This window comes from Canis lupus, chromosome 12, assembly GCF_003254725.2.
Source record: "Canis lupus dingo isolate Sandy chromosome 12, ASM325472v2, whole genome shotgun sequence".
In the NCBI taxonomy this organism is placed as follows: domain Eukaryota; kingdom Metazoa; phylum Chordata; class Mammalia; order Carnivora; family Canidae; genus Canis; species Canis lupus.
In genome coordinates, this window is record NC_064254.1 from 24945671 (window position 1) to 24961678 (window position 16008).

At 35.7% G+C, this 16008-nt stretch overlaps 1 protein-coding gene across 1 annotated transcript in view; it reads left to right on the forward strand.

The window, feature by feature from the left end:
• PRIM2 (DNA primase subunit 2) overlaps positions 1–16008 on the forward strand; it is a 307896-nt gene that overhangs the window by 248891 nt on the left and 42997 nt on the right. The window contains exons 11-12 of the mRNA XM_025419133.2: positions 3490–3616; positions 10513–10595. Of these exons, the coding sequence (XP_025274918.1) occupies positions 3490–3616; positions 10513–10595 (210 nt within the window). The remainder of the gene's footprint in view (positions 1–3489; positions 3617–10512; positions 10596–16008) is intronic.

The window sequence follows — 16008 nt, forward strand, 5'->3', positions numbered from 1 at the left end:
TACTGTCTAGTAAAACCTTAGTCATGAGACCCTTCAGATTTGTATCAGTGGGCCATATGCTTGGAAGATGATTGCTAACATATATCTTGGGGAAGTAGAAATAAAGGGAGTTTCCAAAGTTATTTTTATAGGATCCAGATGTCAGGCTAATGTTAAGCATTGGATGAGTTCCTTTGTAGTTTAGCAGACATCCCCTGGCAGCCCCCACCCCCGCAAGAGTCTTTTAAATATATAAATTGGAGTTCCAGATTCTTGTGGGTTGGAAACAAGCGTCTCTAAAGAAGGATTGAAAATGTCCCATTAAGAAATACCATATCCTTACACTATACTCTACCCTCACATATATGGCTCCTTTGCCTCATTTAGGTCAAGAAGATTTTCCTTTTCAAATATAAATACATTGGGATGCCTGGGTGGCTCAGTCCATTAAGGATCTGCCTTCAGTTCAGGTCATGATCTCAGAGTCCTAGGATTGAGCCCTATGTTGGGCTCCTTGCTCAGTAGGAAGTCTGCTTCTCCTTCTCCCTCTGTCCTTCTTCCCCACTTGTGCTTTCTCTCTCAAATAAATAAAAATTTAAAACCAAACAAAAGCTAATATCACATATAAATATATATCTGAAGAGTACTTGCTTTTTAACCATTCTCACTTTATTGTTCAAGCTGAGCTTGACCATAATGAATGGTAGCTTTTGTTGCTTTGCTGATAGGAAAAATATTTCGTCAAGAAAGACTTTCTTCCAAGGAAGACCATACATTGTTCTTCTAGGCAATCAAATGTTTACATCATGGTCTCTGAATATATATTCTCATGGTGTCTGAATAGATTTGGCTATAAATACGTTTAAAAGTATAATAAGATAAGGTCGCTAGACTCTGGTTAGGACTGGTATAGAAGGCAAAGTTGTGAGAGAGACTCTGAAAGAGACAAGGTAGGAGAAGGATAAAGATGTGCCTACTTTATATAATTTTTCTTGAGTTCCATTGGTAATATAGTGCCCCAATAATTTACTGCTGTCTTTGGCAGAAATGCAGACTGGTGTGTTGTCAGTGCAATGGCTGGAATGTCAGGACTAATTTGGAAGTTTGAAAACTGCCGCTCATCATTGTAAGACCAGTGTTGATTTTCTGGCATTTCCCATCACTGGACAGAGTGGGATAGAGCCCAAGAAAGTGTATTCTTTTCTTGGTTTTCCCCAACCTCTCTGTAGTTCAGTTTGAATACATAGAGCTATTCTTTTGAGTTGTAGATGTGGATATCTAGAAAGTATTCTCTATGAAAATGTCAGTGAGCCTTCTTGCTCAACTGTAGACCCCAATAGTCATTTCTTATGCATTTTCTTGAGGCATTGACAGTGAGTGGAACATTCTAAGTACCAGACCAAAAAAACCCTCCTAGCAAGAGAATGCCTAGAAGACCACACCCCACTTGTCCCCTTCCCTGCCCATAATCCTGTGCTGAACACATACCGGCCCCCACCTGTGATCATGTACTCTTTCTGCCTGCTCTCTTATATGTACCGCCTGATGAACCTCTCTTTAGAAAACTTTAGGTATCCATCTTACCAAGTGGAGAAGTCAGTTGTTAAGGCTTGAGCCTGCCACCTCCCCCAGCTGCAGCACCCAAAATAAATCTTTTCTTTTTTCTTTTTCAAACTGTCATCTCTTGAGTTATTGGCTTCTCTTGCAACACGTTTATCTGGAGTTTGTTCTGCAACAGTGTTGGCAGACTAAGCCAAGCAGCTCTGCTTTTGATTTGTCCAGCCCCCTGGAGATTCCCCAGGAATGGAGCAGTTGGCTGCAGCAGTACCCAAGGGTTTATCCATTTATTTCCTGAGTTAGTGGCTGTGATAGATCATTTGGTAACAAAAACATCTCCCAATCAGTGTACCTTCTGTACAGTATTCCAAGAGTTTGTTAGTCTGAAAACTAGAGAAGATGGTTTATGTAATAAATACATGAATAGTCTGAAAGCTTCATTATAGTAAAGTCCAAATATTAAACATGTATATATATATGTATATATATATATATATATGCAGGCAGTAAATAAATTGGAAGGCAGAAGGAAGTGAAATATTACTAATTCTAGCTTTTCTTCCTATAGAGAAAGTAGCTTTCTGTTACTTCTACAGAATAGCTGACCCAAAGTTTTCTGATGAACATCAGGAATTTAGTATCTAATTTCTACAGAATAGCTGACCCAAAGTTTTCTGATGAACATCAGGAATTTAGTATCTAATTAAATTCACTTCATACCTAGCAGTTTTCAGAGATTGATTATGAATAATGTTTAAGACTAATGAAACAAACAGAAGGTATTCGCAAAAGGTGTTTAACTGGAACTTTTAACATTCTTGATTTTTAGCAGTGAAATTTACTTATTTTGAAAGTTTTCTTTTAGTTGAAATGCCATTTGTTTTCCTGGTTGTAGTTTACTTGTGAGCAGAGAGATAGTTCTGAGTCCAAAAGCTACTGATTGTTGAAAACTACCCCGGGTCTTTTTAAAAATAGAAATTGATAAGCTGATGGTAAAATTTGTATGTAAGCAGAAGGACATAGAATAGCCAAAATGATATTGAAAAAAAGAAAGCAAGGGGCTTACATTATCTGAATTTGAGACTTACTCTAAAGATTTCATGATTAAGACAATGTGGCATTGGCAAAAAGATAAACACATAGATCAATGGAATAATACAGTATCCAAAAATAGACCCACATATTTATGGTCAAATTTGACAAAGGTACCAAAGCAATTTAATTATTTTTATTTTTAATTGAAGTATAGTTGACATACATTATTATATTAGTTTCAGGTGTACAACATAGTGATTCAACAATTCTATACATTACAGAATGCTCACTATGACAAATGTAGTCTGTCACCATACAATGTTATTACAACATTATTTACTGTATTCCCTATGCTGTACTTTTTATCCCTGTGACTTATTTATGTTATAACTGGAAGTTTGTACCTCTTAATCTCCTTACCTATTTCACCTATGCCCTCGCCTCCCCTTTCCTCTGGCATCCACTAGTTTTTTTCTCTGTATTTATGAGTCTGTTTCTGTTCAAAGCAATTTAGTAAGGAAAGGAAAATATCTTCAACAAATGGTGTTGAAGGATACCAGAGAATACCACCCCAAAATATGCTGCTTTGACATAAGGATTATTTTGAGCTAAAGGCAATTGAGAACCAGCAGATGCAAGAAGAGCACTTGAGCTCCTCCTAACTACCTAAAGATTAAGCATAAATTTCCCCTTTTAAGGGAAATTTTCATTTGTAAAGATGTTTCTGTAACAGAAAGAAAGCTACTCCAGACAACTCTTATCACCCATGGACTCAGGTGATGTAGATGATGTGTTCACCTGCCCATGAATGCTGAATTTATTCTAGAAAATACCATTTTATACTAATCCTAGCTAGCACTTCCTGACACCACTAGTACCATATTGGCTTACTTTGTCTCTTCTTTTTCCTCCAATCAGTTTGATAAAGGCTACGCTTACAATATCCGTCATAGTTTCGGAAAGGAAGGCAAGAGGACAGACTATACGCCTTTCAGTTGCTTGAAGATTATTCTAACCAATCCACCAGGCCAAGGAGATTACCATGGTAAGTGCTTCTGCTGGATATATGTTTGTGAAGTATAGAAACCCATGGGCTCTATAGGAAACAGAGACATAGTAGGATGGCTTTTTGCATCATTGCATCACCTGTAGCTTATGTCAGTCATCAGTGTCAAGCCAGCGGTCTGTTACTCTTCTAGTGATCTGTCTCATACTGAACTAGGTCAGCAAGGGAATTTATTCAATTGGCGCAGATGGTTCTGGACCAGGCTCTTCAGTTCTGTTTCCCCCTTCATCTGCTGCTTTCTGTTTCTCTCATGATTAGAAGACTGATGATACAGGTTCTTCAAAAGTTTTTGAAATTGAGTACCTTGAGTTTTAGAATAGTTAATTCATTAATTTTCAAAAGACTGCCGAGGTAAGGTGTGTTTTATTCACATTGCTATTATCTGATAAACAAAGATTAAGTGAGGAATTTAGGAAGTTGTGGTATCAAACCTCTATCAATTCGCCTCAGTTTTTGTAGGTTAAAAAGAAAGTCTAAACTGGTTTTTGTGGGTTTCTGAGTTCAACTTTTTTTCTGAAATAGTTCTCTGAGCATACCTTTAAAAGCTCTTCATTTGTCTGGTATGTCAGAGAATGATTTTAATAGTCTGTATTAGTAAATATTTTAGATTACTAAAACTTAACTGCAGTACGTGTTGAAACCTTTTTTTCTTTTGTCTTTTTTTAAAAAAACATATATAAGGATGCTAATAATTGTTTTAGTATATTGAATGGAATTCTTTTTTAAAAGATTATACACTTTTAGGCTGTTAGAGATCACCATCAAATAATCACAAACAGAATTTTAAGGAAGACGTTTCATGCATCCAAGCACTAAAAAATGCCTTTTCTTTCATATCTAATAGATGAAATGTGGCCATACTGGTACACATAGTGAGTGTTGTCAGTTACTTAGGGTACTTTCAGAAGTGCAGATTGTCAGGCTCATTTTCAGACTTATGAAATCAGATTTATTTGCAAGTGTCCTGAATAATTTTTGTCTTCTAAACTTCGAAAATCATTGACCAGATACTTCTATTGAGAAAATCTAATACTTTTCTTAGTAGCCACACCAAGCAGTTAACTTACATTTAGTTTGGCCTAGTAAAACCCCCAGGATTCCTCTATCAATGTCCAGATTCTAGAACTCCCTTATGTAGTTAACTTTTATTAGCTAAAATACAGGATTTTATATTGCTTATTTCTATGAAATTGAATCTTATTTATTCCAGTCCATTCTGTTTTATTTTTTAATTTAAACTATATCAGTTTAAAAATAACTTACTTGGCAATTATTCAGTAAACTCCTTTTATTTATTTGAAACATTGATCTGTCCTTTTTTTTAATGAATAAACTTCATGTTTTTAGAGTACTTTTAGGTTCATAGCATAATTGAGGAGGAAGTACAGAGTATTCTCACAAACTCTCTGCCTCTATATTTGCACAGCCTGACCCACTATCAACATCATACTGCACCAGAAGTAGTTTGATACATGTGAACTGAGAAGAATATGTCATCTGCTGTTATCAGATATGGCCATTTTATAGATATCAATTATATTAAATTAATTGATGGTGCTTTTGAATTCTATGATTATTGTTGCTGATTTACTACCTGCAGGGTCTATCCATTTCTGATGGAGAGATGTTGAAGTCTCTAATAGTGGATATATCAACTTCTCCTTGTAGTTCTACCAGTTTTTGCTTCTTGTGTTTTGATGGATACACATAAAGGACTGTTAAATCTTCCTGGAGTATGCATCCCTTTATCATTATGTAATATCCTTGATAAATTTCCTGCTCTGAAGTTTTTATATTACCTTACTTATGCACTGATGTTCTTTTCTTTAGGTAGATCTGAGTTTCTGGCCCATGTCACTTTCCTTCTCATTGAAGAACTTCTTTTAACATTTCTTGCCTAGCAGGTCTACTGGCAATAAATAATGTTAGTTTTTTTTAATTTTAAATTCAATTAGCCAACATATAGTACATTATTTCAGAGGTAGTGTTCAATAATTTATCAGTTGCATACAACACTCAGTGCTCATCACATCATGTGACCTCCTTAATGTCTATCACCCAGTTACTCCATCCCCCACCCACCTCCCCTTCCCCTCATTTTGTTTCCCAGAGTTAAGTGTCTCTTATGGTTTGTCTCCCTCCCTGATTTTTTTCCCATTCAGTTTTCCCTCCCTTCCCTTATGGTCTTCTGCGCTATTTCTTATATCCACCTCTGAGTGAAACCATATGATAATTGTCTTTCTCCAGTTGATTTATTTCACAGCATAATATCCTCCAGTTCCATCCATGTCTATGTAAATGGTAGATATTCATCCTTTCTGATGGCTGAGTAATACTCCATATTTGTGTGTGTGTGTGTGTGTGTGTACATACATTTTCTTTATCCTCTTTACCCATCTCTCAAAGGACATCTTGGCTTCTTCACAGTTTGACTATTGTGGATGTTGCTGCTATGAACATTGGGATCAGGTGTCCCTTCATTTCACTACATATGTATCTTTTGGGTAAATACCTAGTGCAATTGCTGGGTTATAGGATAGCTCTATTTTTAACTTTTTGAGGAACCTCCATTCTGTTTTCCAGAGTGGCTGCATCAGCTTGCATTCCCACCAATAGTGTAAGAGGGTTCACATCCTCAGCAACATCTGTTGTTTTCTGTCTTCTTAATTTTAGCAATTCTGACTGGTGTAAAGTGGTATCTCATTGGGGTTTTGATTTGTATTTCCCTGATGACAAGTGATGTTGAGCATTTTTTCATATGTCTATTGACCATTTGTATGTCTTATTTGGAGAAATGTCTGTTCATGTGTTCTGCCTGTTTCTTGACTAGATTATTTGCTTTTTTGGGTGTTGAATTTGATAGGTGCATTATAGATCTTTGATACTAGCCCTTTATCTGATAGGTCATTTGTAAATATTGTCTCTCGTTCTATAGATTGCCTTTTAGTTTTATTGACTGGTTTTTGTTTTTTGCTGTGCAGAAGCTTTTTATTTTGATGACGTCCCAATAGTTCATTTTTGCTGTCATTTTTTGTTCATCTGAGAAAGTCTTTATTACTCCTTGTCTTTTGAAGAATAATTTCACAAGGTACAGAATTCTAGATTTGTGGAGTTGTTTCTTCTCTCAACACTTTAAATATTTCACTCCTAAAGCAATAAATAAAGAAACAAATAATTCACTCCATTCTCTTGCTTGAATGGTTTCTGAGGATAAATTATAAATATTATTTTTATCTTTGTTTCTTTCTAGGTAAAGTGGTTTTTTTCCCTGACTTCTTTTTTTTTAATAATAAATTTATTTTTTATTGGTGTTCAATTTGCCAACATACAGAATAACACCCAGTGCTCATCCCGTCAAGTGCCCCCCTCAGTGCCCGTCACCCATTCACCCCAACCCCCCGCCCTCCTCCCCCTTCTACCACCCCTAGTTCGTTTCTCAGAGTTAGGAGTCTTTATGTTTTGTCTCCCTTTCTGATATTTCCTACCCATTTCTTCTCCCTTCCCTTTCACTATTATTTATATTCCCCAAATGAATGAGAACATGTAATGTTTGTCCTTCTCCGATTGACTTATTTCACTCAGCATAATACCCTCCAGTTCCATCCACGTTGAAGCATTCCCTCTGACTTCTTAAGATTTTTTTCTTTATTTTCTTTATTTTAGGTATTCTGATGTATGAATATGATATATCTAAGCAATATTTTGGGGGTCACACTGCTTGGTGTTCTTTGTCTTCCTGAATCTGTAATTTGGTGCCTGACTTTATTTGGGGAAAATTCTCTGTCACTATTGCCTCAAATATTGCTTCTATTCCTTTATTTCTTCTTCTGACATTATCATTACCACCTTTCACAGTGTCCCACAGTTCTTGGATATTCTATTCTTATTTTCTTAAGTAGTTTTCTCTTAGTTTTTCAGTTTTGGAAGTTTCTATTGACATTTCCTCAGGCTTAGAGATTCTTCCTTCAGCCATGTCTACTAATAAGCCCATCAAAAACATTTTTCATTTCCATTTCGGATCTCTAGCATTTCTTTTTGATTCTTAGGATTTCCATCTCTCTGCTAATATTACCTGTGTTTACACATTGTCTACTTTTTCCATTAGAGCCCTTTAGCATTAATCAGTTATTTTAAATTCTTGGTCTGATAATAACAGTATCCCTGCTGTATCTGACTCTAGTTCTGATATTTATTTGTTCAGTCTCTTCAAACTTTATTTTTTGCCTTTTGATGAGCCTTGTAATTTTTTCTTAAAAGGTAGACATGACATATTGGGTGAAAAGAATTCCAATAAATAGGCTGTTAGTATAAATATGGTGGCAAATAGGGAAGCGGAGAGAGTGGTGTTCTGTAGACCTGATTAGTGAGCCTGTGGCCCTGGGCTATGAATATACTTCAACAGTGACTCTCAGTAGGTGGGACAAAATGGATAGAGGAGCCTGGAGTTGGGTATTCCGTCTCTCCTCCACAGGTAGGTTAGGCTCTGATAAAATCCCAGAAGTTTAGGCTCAGGTAAAATAGTTTGAGGACAGGCCTTATTAAGAACAGGTTGCTCTAGAGTATTAAAATGGTTACTTTTCCCCCTCCCCATGCCAGAAGCATGATAGAATTTCTGTTATTAACCATGAGCACCTGATAGAGCTTCTGGAAGTTAAGCTTACAAAAGTATAGGGTCTCCCTATGACTAGGTCTCCTTGGAATTTTTGACTCTCATATTTGTCCAGACTTTAGGAATTTGTCAGTTACAGGTTAGGTTTTCCTACCCCATCACTGGTTTCTCCAGAGATTCTGTTTTGGTATGTTTTGATTCTCTGTATCTGCCTCTCTTGGGAATCAGTGTTGTGCCCTGTGTCTCACATCTCTGATGAGTATAAGCAGAGTTGTTAATTTTTCAGTTTGTTTAGCTTTTTCCTTCTTAGGACACAGTGGTGGTGTATAAGCCTCTCATGTGCCAGACTGGAAACCAAAAGTCTCTGTCCTTTTAGTCTTATGTTATTTGCAAAACTATTTAGTCCCTTATGTTGATCTTATTTCATTAAGCAGCACTGCTTGGAATGTTGTTCAACCAGTTATGAATCTATGTATAACCATATTCCAGACTATGTGTATCCATCTCTTCCACAAACGTATGTTGGAAAGCTTGTCAGATATGTAACTGGGTGTGCATTCACTTCATTTTCAGTTACCTAGTTCAACCCTTTCCAGTTTTGAAGATCATTTTCTCTGATGTGAAAGATAGAAACAAAATAAACAGGAGTTACTGAGTTTTATTTTCTTTCTGTCATCTGTTAAAATAACACCAGCTTCTCTAAGTAGTAATTAGTACCTTGGCAATCTTCATTTTCTTCTTTGCTTTGCTCTTTGTTACCTTTTTCATTCAGATACAGTCATTGTTTCAAATGTAATTTGGATAATTCAATAATCTGCTTTTCTGTATTCTTTAGTAATTCTGGGCTTAACCATGAATTCCTTGTGCAGCCTCCTTTCTTTCTTTCTGGGATTTTTTGCAATTTCATTCATTATCAGGTTTTGGGGTTTTTTTGTTTTGTTTTGTTTTGTTTTGTTTTGTTTTTTTGAGAATCATAACTATAGCTAATACATGTTGAGTGTTTACTATGTGCCAGGAGCATATAAAAGCTTTATTTTCCATTCTTAACAAGAGTTCTGTTAGTGATTATTTCTCTCACTTGATAAAAAGTGAAGCTGAGTCAGCACCAATATACAAAATTTGCCTGTGGTCTCCCACCTAGTAAAGTAGTAAACTGAGATTAAAACTCAGGCATTTTTAGCTCCAAACTCTTAACCGGATGTTACACAGCTTCTCAATATGTTTATTTATACTAAAAATTATTACAGTTTTAGTCTGAATGAAGTAGAAGCTATGAATTTTGTGAATTTCATTATTTGTAGGAGTCCATAGTGTTATCGTGGATGTTTTTATTTATAGTTAAGATTTTTAGTAAGCACATTTGTTTGGCATCTAGGCTCTTCTCTGTTTTTGCTGCAACCAATTTTCCATTGGTTTTATTAAAAATGTACTATTGTTTCAGATTAACTTATAGATCCATCAACTGTGTACCTAAAAAAAGTAGTCTGGCTTCCTATATTAAATTTTAAAATAAGTACTTTGACTTACCATTTCAGCATCTTATTAAAATATCCAAAATTTTCCAGATTTTGGCCTTATAATATAGCTTTTACATTTCAATTTTTCTGTGTTCTTGTTTATGTAAATATTTTAGTAGTCCACCTTTATTATGTTACTCATGAAATAATACAGAGATAACATGTATCTATTATAAGAATTTTTTTAATGAAACACTTTTCTGTTTGTCCATCTAATTCCCATCTGTGATTCCTCTAAATTTAGATAGATTTTACTCTATGGGAAATATACATAAAATTTACATCTGAAAATGATGTGAGATTTTCATATTTCTTAGAGTTTGTACATTTTTCTTTTTGCTTATATTTTCTTCTCATAGACTTTTAATGTAGTTTATAAAAAATAAGAATGAAATGTGAGATTGTATAAAGTTTTTAGATGAACTATAGCTAGTTTGTGATTATCTCTGCTTTAATAATGCATGTAGCATAATTAAAACTGTTTCCTCTTCCTGGTGAATGGGCAACTTTGCCGGAGAATGCTGTAACGTTTTATGTAACTCTTGAGCCTGTAGTACCCTGATAACCGTACAGTTAAGTTGTTGTTTAGATAAAGACAGGAAAGCAGTTGCACCCATGGGCAATTAACTTTTTTATTAATAAGCTGTTAAGACAATTAAGGGGAGCTTAGACAGTCTCTTGAGTGTGGTATTGTACTAAGTCCTGGGTAAATAACTTTGTTGGTGTGCTGGCTTGTTTTTTGTTGTCAGGGTGCCCATTCCGTCACAGTGACCCAGAGCTGCTGAAGCAGAAGTTGCAGTCATACAAGATCTCTCCCGCAGGGATAAACCAGGTAGGTCAGATACTGCCATGCATCCTCGGTCACAAGGCGCAGGACAATTTCTCTGAGTCTCACTTAATGTTCTTGCAGTAGTGCCGTGTGCTGCTTGTCAGGCCTTACACCCAGTCCTCTAGATGAGGGAAGCCAGAGTCTTGGCTTCCCCAGCTTCGAGTCCTTGGAAATTCTGGTTCTTCTGTCTGCGAGGCTGCATTCTTTTCTTGGTAATAAAGGAAACTTGGAAACCCTTTTTTCTCTCAGTTTGTTTTGCTATCTCAATTCAGAACATTTTAGAAAATAAATTTTTAGAGGAATGCACTGAAGCATGTCAGTGAAGCTGAGAATTAACGCCATCATATTTTATTTTGGGAAATTTTATTCTATGCCACATGTAAGTTAAAGCAGAAGATAATAAAAAAAAAAAATAAAAAATAAAGCAGAAGATAATATAGTGACTAAATGTTCTGATAGGCATCACCTCTTGCTGTGTTAAATCTGCACTTCTGATGATAGTCCAGGGGGTTGAATAATCTGTCAAAATACTTTGTCTTGTAAATAATTGAGACTTAAAAAAAAGAAATACCTAAGTGCAAAACCAAATACTAAAGAGTAATTTGCAAGTATGCTTCAAAGAATATTGTAACATTGCTGTCTATGATGTGCTTTAGAGTTGACTTGGAATTTGAAGAAGTTCAAGAGGAGTGGAGTATTGTCTTCCTTTGCTTAAGAACAATATGTTTCAGAGCTGGAACATGGAAATCATTATGTATTTAATTATTTTCTCTTAAAGTAATTACTCTAGAAACCCTACTTCTTTTACTGTGTCCAAAATTTAGATTGAATTTAATTCATTCAGTTCAAATCTTAGAGTTTCATGATACTATGGGTAAGGCAGTGTGTAAGGTGTTGTTCTAAGGTGCAAAGAATCCTATAAATCCTGCTTCTGCAGAACCAGAATCTGGGGGAAAACATATACCAAGTGTTATGAGAGAGGTGTGCATAGAATGTCTTAGCTTTTCTGAAGAGGAGGAACTATAACTAGATGGGGAGGCCAAGGAACACTGTCTGGAAGAGATACTCTTTTGTTGTTGTTGTTGTTATGTTTTTATTTGAATTCTAGTTAGTTAACATGCAATGTATATTAGTTTCAGGTGTACAAAATAGTGATTCAGCATATCCATACATCACCTGTGCTCATTAGACCCCGTGCCTGGCTTCATCCCCATCACTTATTTAAGCCATCCCTCCACCTCGGGTAACTATCAGTTTGTTCTCTAGAGTTAAGAGTCTGTTTCTTGATTTGTCTCTCTCTTTTTTCTTTCTTTGTTCTTTTGTTTTTAAATTCACATCTGAGTGAAATCATACAGTATTTGTCATTCTTTTACTTATTTAGCTAACATTATGCATTTTAGCTCCATCCATGTCCTTGCAAATGGCAAGATTTCATTCCTTTTTATGGCTGGATAATATTCCATTGGGTATATATACCACATCTTCTTTATTTGTTAGTTAGTTGATGGACATTTGGGCTGCTTCCATACCTTGGCTATTGTAAATAATGCTTCTATGAACACAGGGGTGTATGTATGCTTTTGAATTTGTGTTTTTGTATTCTTTAGGTAAATACCCAGTAGTGTGATTGTTGGATCATAAGGTAGATCTATTTTTAACCTTCTTTTTTTTTTTTTAATTTAAATTTTAGGTAGTTAATATATAGTGCAGTATTGGTTTCTGCAGTATAATTCAGTGATTTGTCACTTACATTCAACACCCAGTGCTCATCATAACAGATTCCCTCCTTTTTTTGGTTTTTTTTAAGATTGTATTTATTTGAGAGAGAGAGAGAGCATGAGCAGAGAAAGAGAAAAGGAGAGTCCTCATTGGGCAAGGAGCCCAAGAGCCAGCAGCTCAACTGATTGAGCCTCCCAGATGCCCCACAGGTGCCCTCCTTAATCCCCATCACCTGTGTAGCCGGTCCCCCACCCACATCCCTCTATCAACCCTCAGTCTGTTTTCTAACATTAAGAGTCTCCTATGGCTTGTTTCCCTCTCTCCTTTTTTTCTTTTCCCCTTCCCATAAATTCCACATAGGGGTAAAATCATATGGTATATGTCTTTTCTCTGACTGACTTATTTCACTTAGCATAGTACACTCTAACTCCAACCATGTCATTGCAAATGGCAAGATTTCATTCTTTTTGATGACTGAGTAATGTTCCATTGGGACTTGTGTGTGTGTACGTACAGTACATACATACCACATCTTCTTTATCCATTCATCAGTTGATGGACATTTGGGCTCTCCATAATTTGGCTATAGTTTATAATGCTGCTGTAAACATTGGATTGCACGTATCCCTTTGAATCTGTAATTTTTGTACTTTGGGTAAATATCTAGTAGTACAATTGCTGGATCATAGGGTAGTTCTATTTTTAACATTTTGGGGAATCTCCATACTGTTTTCCAGAGTGGCTGCATCAGTTTGCGTACCTCCTAGTAATACAAAATGGTTCCGTTTTCTCCACTTCCTTACCAAAACTTGTTGTTTCTTGTGTTTTAGCCATTCTGCCAGATGTGAGGTGATATTGTAGTTTTGATTTACATCTCCTGGATGGTATAAGTGATGATGTGAACATCTTTTCATGCATCTCTTGGCCATCTGTGTGTCTTTGGAGAAATGTCTGTTCATGTCTTCTGCCCATTTTTAATTGGATTATTCATTTTTTGGGGTGTTGAGTTTTATAAGTTCTTTATATATTTTGGATACTAATCCTTTATCGGATATGTTCCTGCAAATATCTGTTCTCATTCCATAGGTTGCCTGTTAATTTTGTTGCTTGTTTCCTTCTCTGTGCAGAAAGAAGCTTTTCATTTTGATATAGTTCCAATAGTTTACTTTTAGTTTTGTTTCCCTTTCCTCAGGAGACCTATCTAGAAAAAAAATTGCTACAGCCAATCTTGAATTACTTACTGCCTGTGTTCTCTGCTAGGATTTTGATGGTTTCAGGTCTCACATGTAGGTCTTTATCCATTTTGAATTTATTTTTGTGTTTATTATAAGAAAGTTGTCCAGTTTCATTCCTTTGCATGTGGCTGTCCAGTTTTCCCAACACCATTTGTTGAAGAGACAGTCTTTTTCCCGTGGATATTCTTTTCGGCTTTGTCAAAGATTAATTGACCATATAATACTGGTTTTATTTCTGAGCTTTCCATTCTGTTCCATTGATGTATATGTCCATTTTTATGCCAGTATCATACTATTTTGATCACTACAGCTTTGTAATATAACTCGAAGTGTGGAATTGTGAGCCTCCAGCTTTCTTTTTCAAGATTGCTTTGGCTATTCAGGATCCTTTGTGGTTCCATACAAATTTAAGGATTATTTGTTTTAGTTCTGTGAAAGATCCTGTTGATATTTTGATAGGGATTGCATTAAACGTGTAGAGGTAGTATAGATATTTTAACAATATTTGTTCCTCCAGTCTATGAGCATGGGATGTCTTTACACTTTTTTGTGTTATCTTCAGTTTCTTTCATCAGTATTTTGTAGTTTTCAGAGTACAGGTCTTCCATCTCTTTGGTTAGGTCCATTCCTAGGTATCTCATTACTTGTGGTAAATGGAATTGTTTTCTTAATTTCTGTTTCTGCTGCTTCATTATTGGTACATAGAAATAGAACCAATTTCTGTACATTGATTTTTGTGTTCTGTGACTATACTGAATTCTTTTATCAGTTCTAGTGGTTTTTTTTGGTGGAGTCTTTCAAGATTTCTATATATAGTATCCTATCATCTACAAATATCTTAACAGTTTGGATGCCTTTTATTTCTTTTTGTTGTCTAATTGCTGTGGCTAAGACTTCCAGTACTATGTTGAATAAAAGCGATGAGAGTGGACATCCTTATCTTGTTCCTGACTTTAGGGGAAAAAGTCTCAGTTTTCCCCGATTAAAGATAATGTTAGCTATTGGCTTTTCACCTATACCTTTTGTTTTGTTGAGGGATGTTCCCTCTAAGCCTACTTTGTTGAGAGATTTTATCATGAATAAATGGTGTACATTGTCAAATGCTTTTTCTTCATCTTTTGAGATAATCATATGGTTCTTATTCTTTCTCTTTTTAATGTGATGTGTCATGTTGATATATTTGGGAATATTGAATCACCCTTGCAACCTATAAATAAATCCCACTTGATCATGGTGGATGACTTTTATTTATTTATTTATTTATTTTTTAAATTTTTTTATTTATTTATGATAGTCACAGAGAGAGAGAGAGAGAGAGGCAGAGACACAGGCAGAGGGAGAAGCAGGCTCCATGCACCGGGAGCCCGATGTGGGATTCGATCCTGGGTCTCCAGGATCGCGCCCCGGGCCAAAGGCAGGCGCCAAACCGCTGCGCCACCCAGGGATCCCGGTGGATGACTTTTAAAATGTATTGTTTGATTTGGTTTGCTAGTATTTTGTTGAGAATTTTTACATCTCTGTTCATCAGGGATATTAGCCGGTATTTTTCTTTGTTTTCAGTTGAGTCTTTTTCTGCTTTTGGTGTCATGGTAATGCTGGCCTTATAAAATGAGTTTGAAAGTTTTCCTTCCTTTTCTATTTTTTAGAATAGTTTGAGAAGAGGTATTGAGAAGAGGTATCTTTTAAATGGTTGGTGGAATTTGACTGTGAAGCCATCTGGTTGGGACTTTTCTTGGGATCTTTTTGATTACTAATTCAGTTTCTTCTCTGCTAATTGGTCTGTTCAACTTTTCTTTTTCTTCCTGTTTTGGTTTGGTAGTTTATATGTTTTCAGGTATTTATCTACGTCTTCTAGATTGTCCAGTTTGTTGGCATATAGTTTTCCATAATTTTTTCTTTTTTTTTTTTCATAATTTTTTCTTATAATTGTTTATATTTCTGTGGTCTGGTTATTATTTCTCCTTCTCATTTGTAATTTTATTTTTTTAAGTCCTTTCTCTCCTTTTTTTTCTTTTTTTTTTTAAAGATTTTATTTATTCATGAGAGGCACAGAGAGAGAGAGAGAGAGAGGCAGAGACACAGGGAGAGGGAGAAGCCGGCTCCCTGCAGGGAGCCCGACGTGGGATGGATCCCGGGTCTCCAGGATCATGCCCTGGGCTGAAGTTGGTGCTAACCTGCTGAGCCTCCCGGGCTGCCCCTCTTTTTGATAGGTCTGGTTAGAGGTTTATCAGTTTTGTTGATTATTTCAAAGAACCAGCTCCTGGTTTCTTTGATCTGTCTCTTGATTTTTTTAAATTTCTAAATAGTTTATTTCTGCTCTAATAATTATTTATTTCCTTCCTTCTGCTGGTTTTAGATTTTGTTTCTTGCTCTTTTCTAGCTCCTTTAGGTGTAAAGTAAGATTGAGATTTTTCTTGCTTCTTGAGGTAGGCCTGTATTGCCTTTTAGAACCATTTTTACTG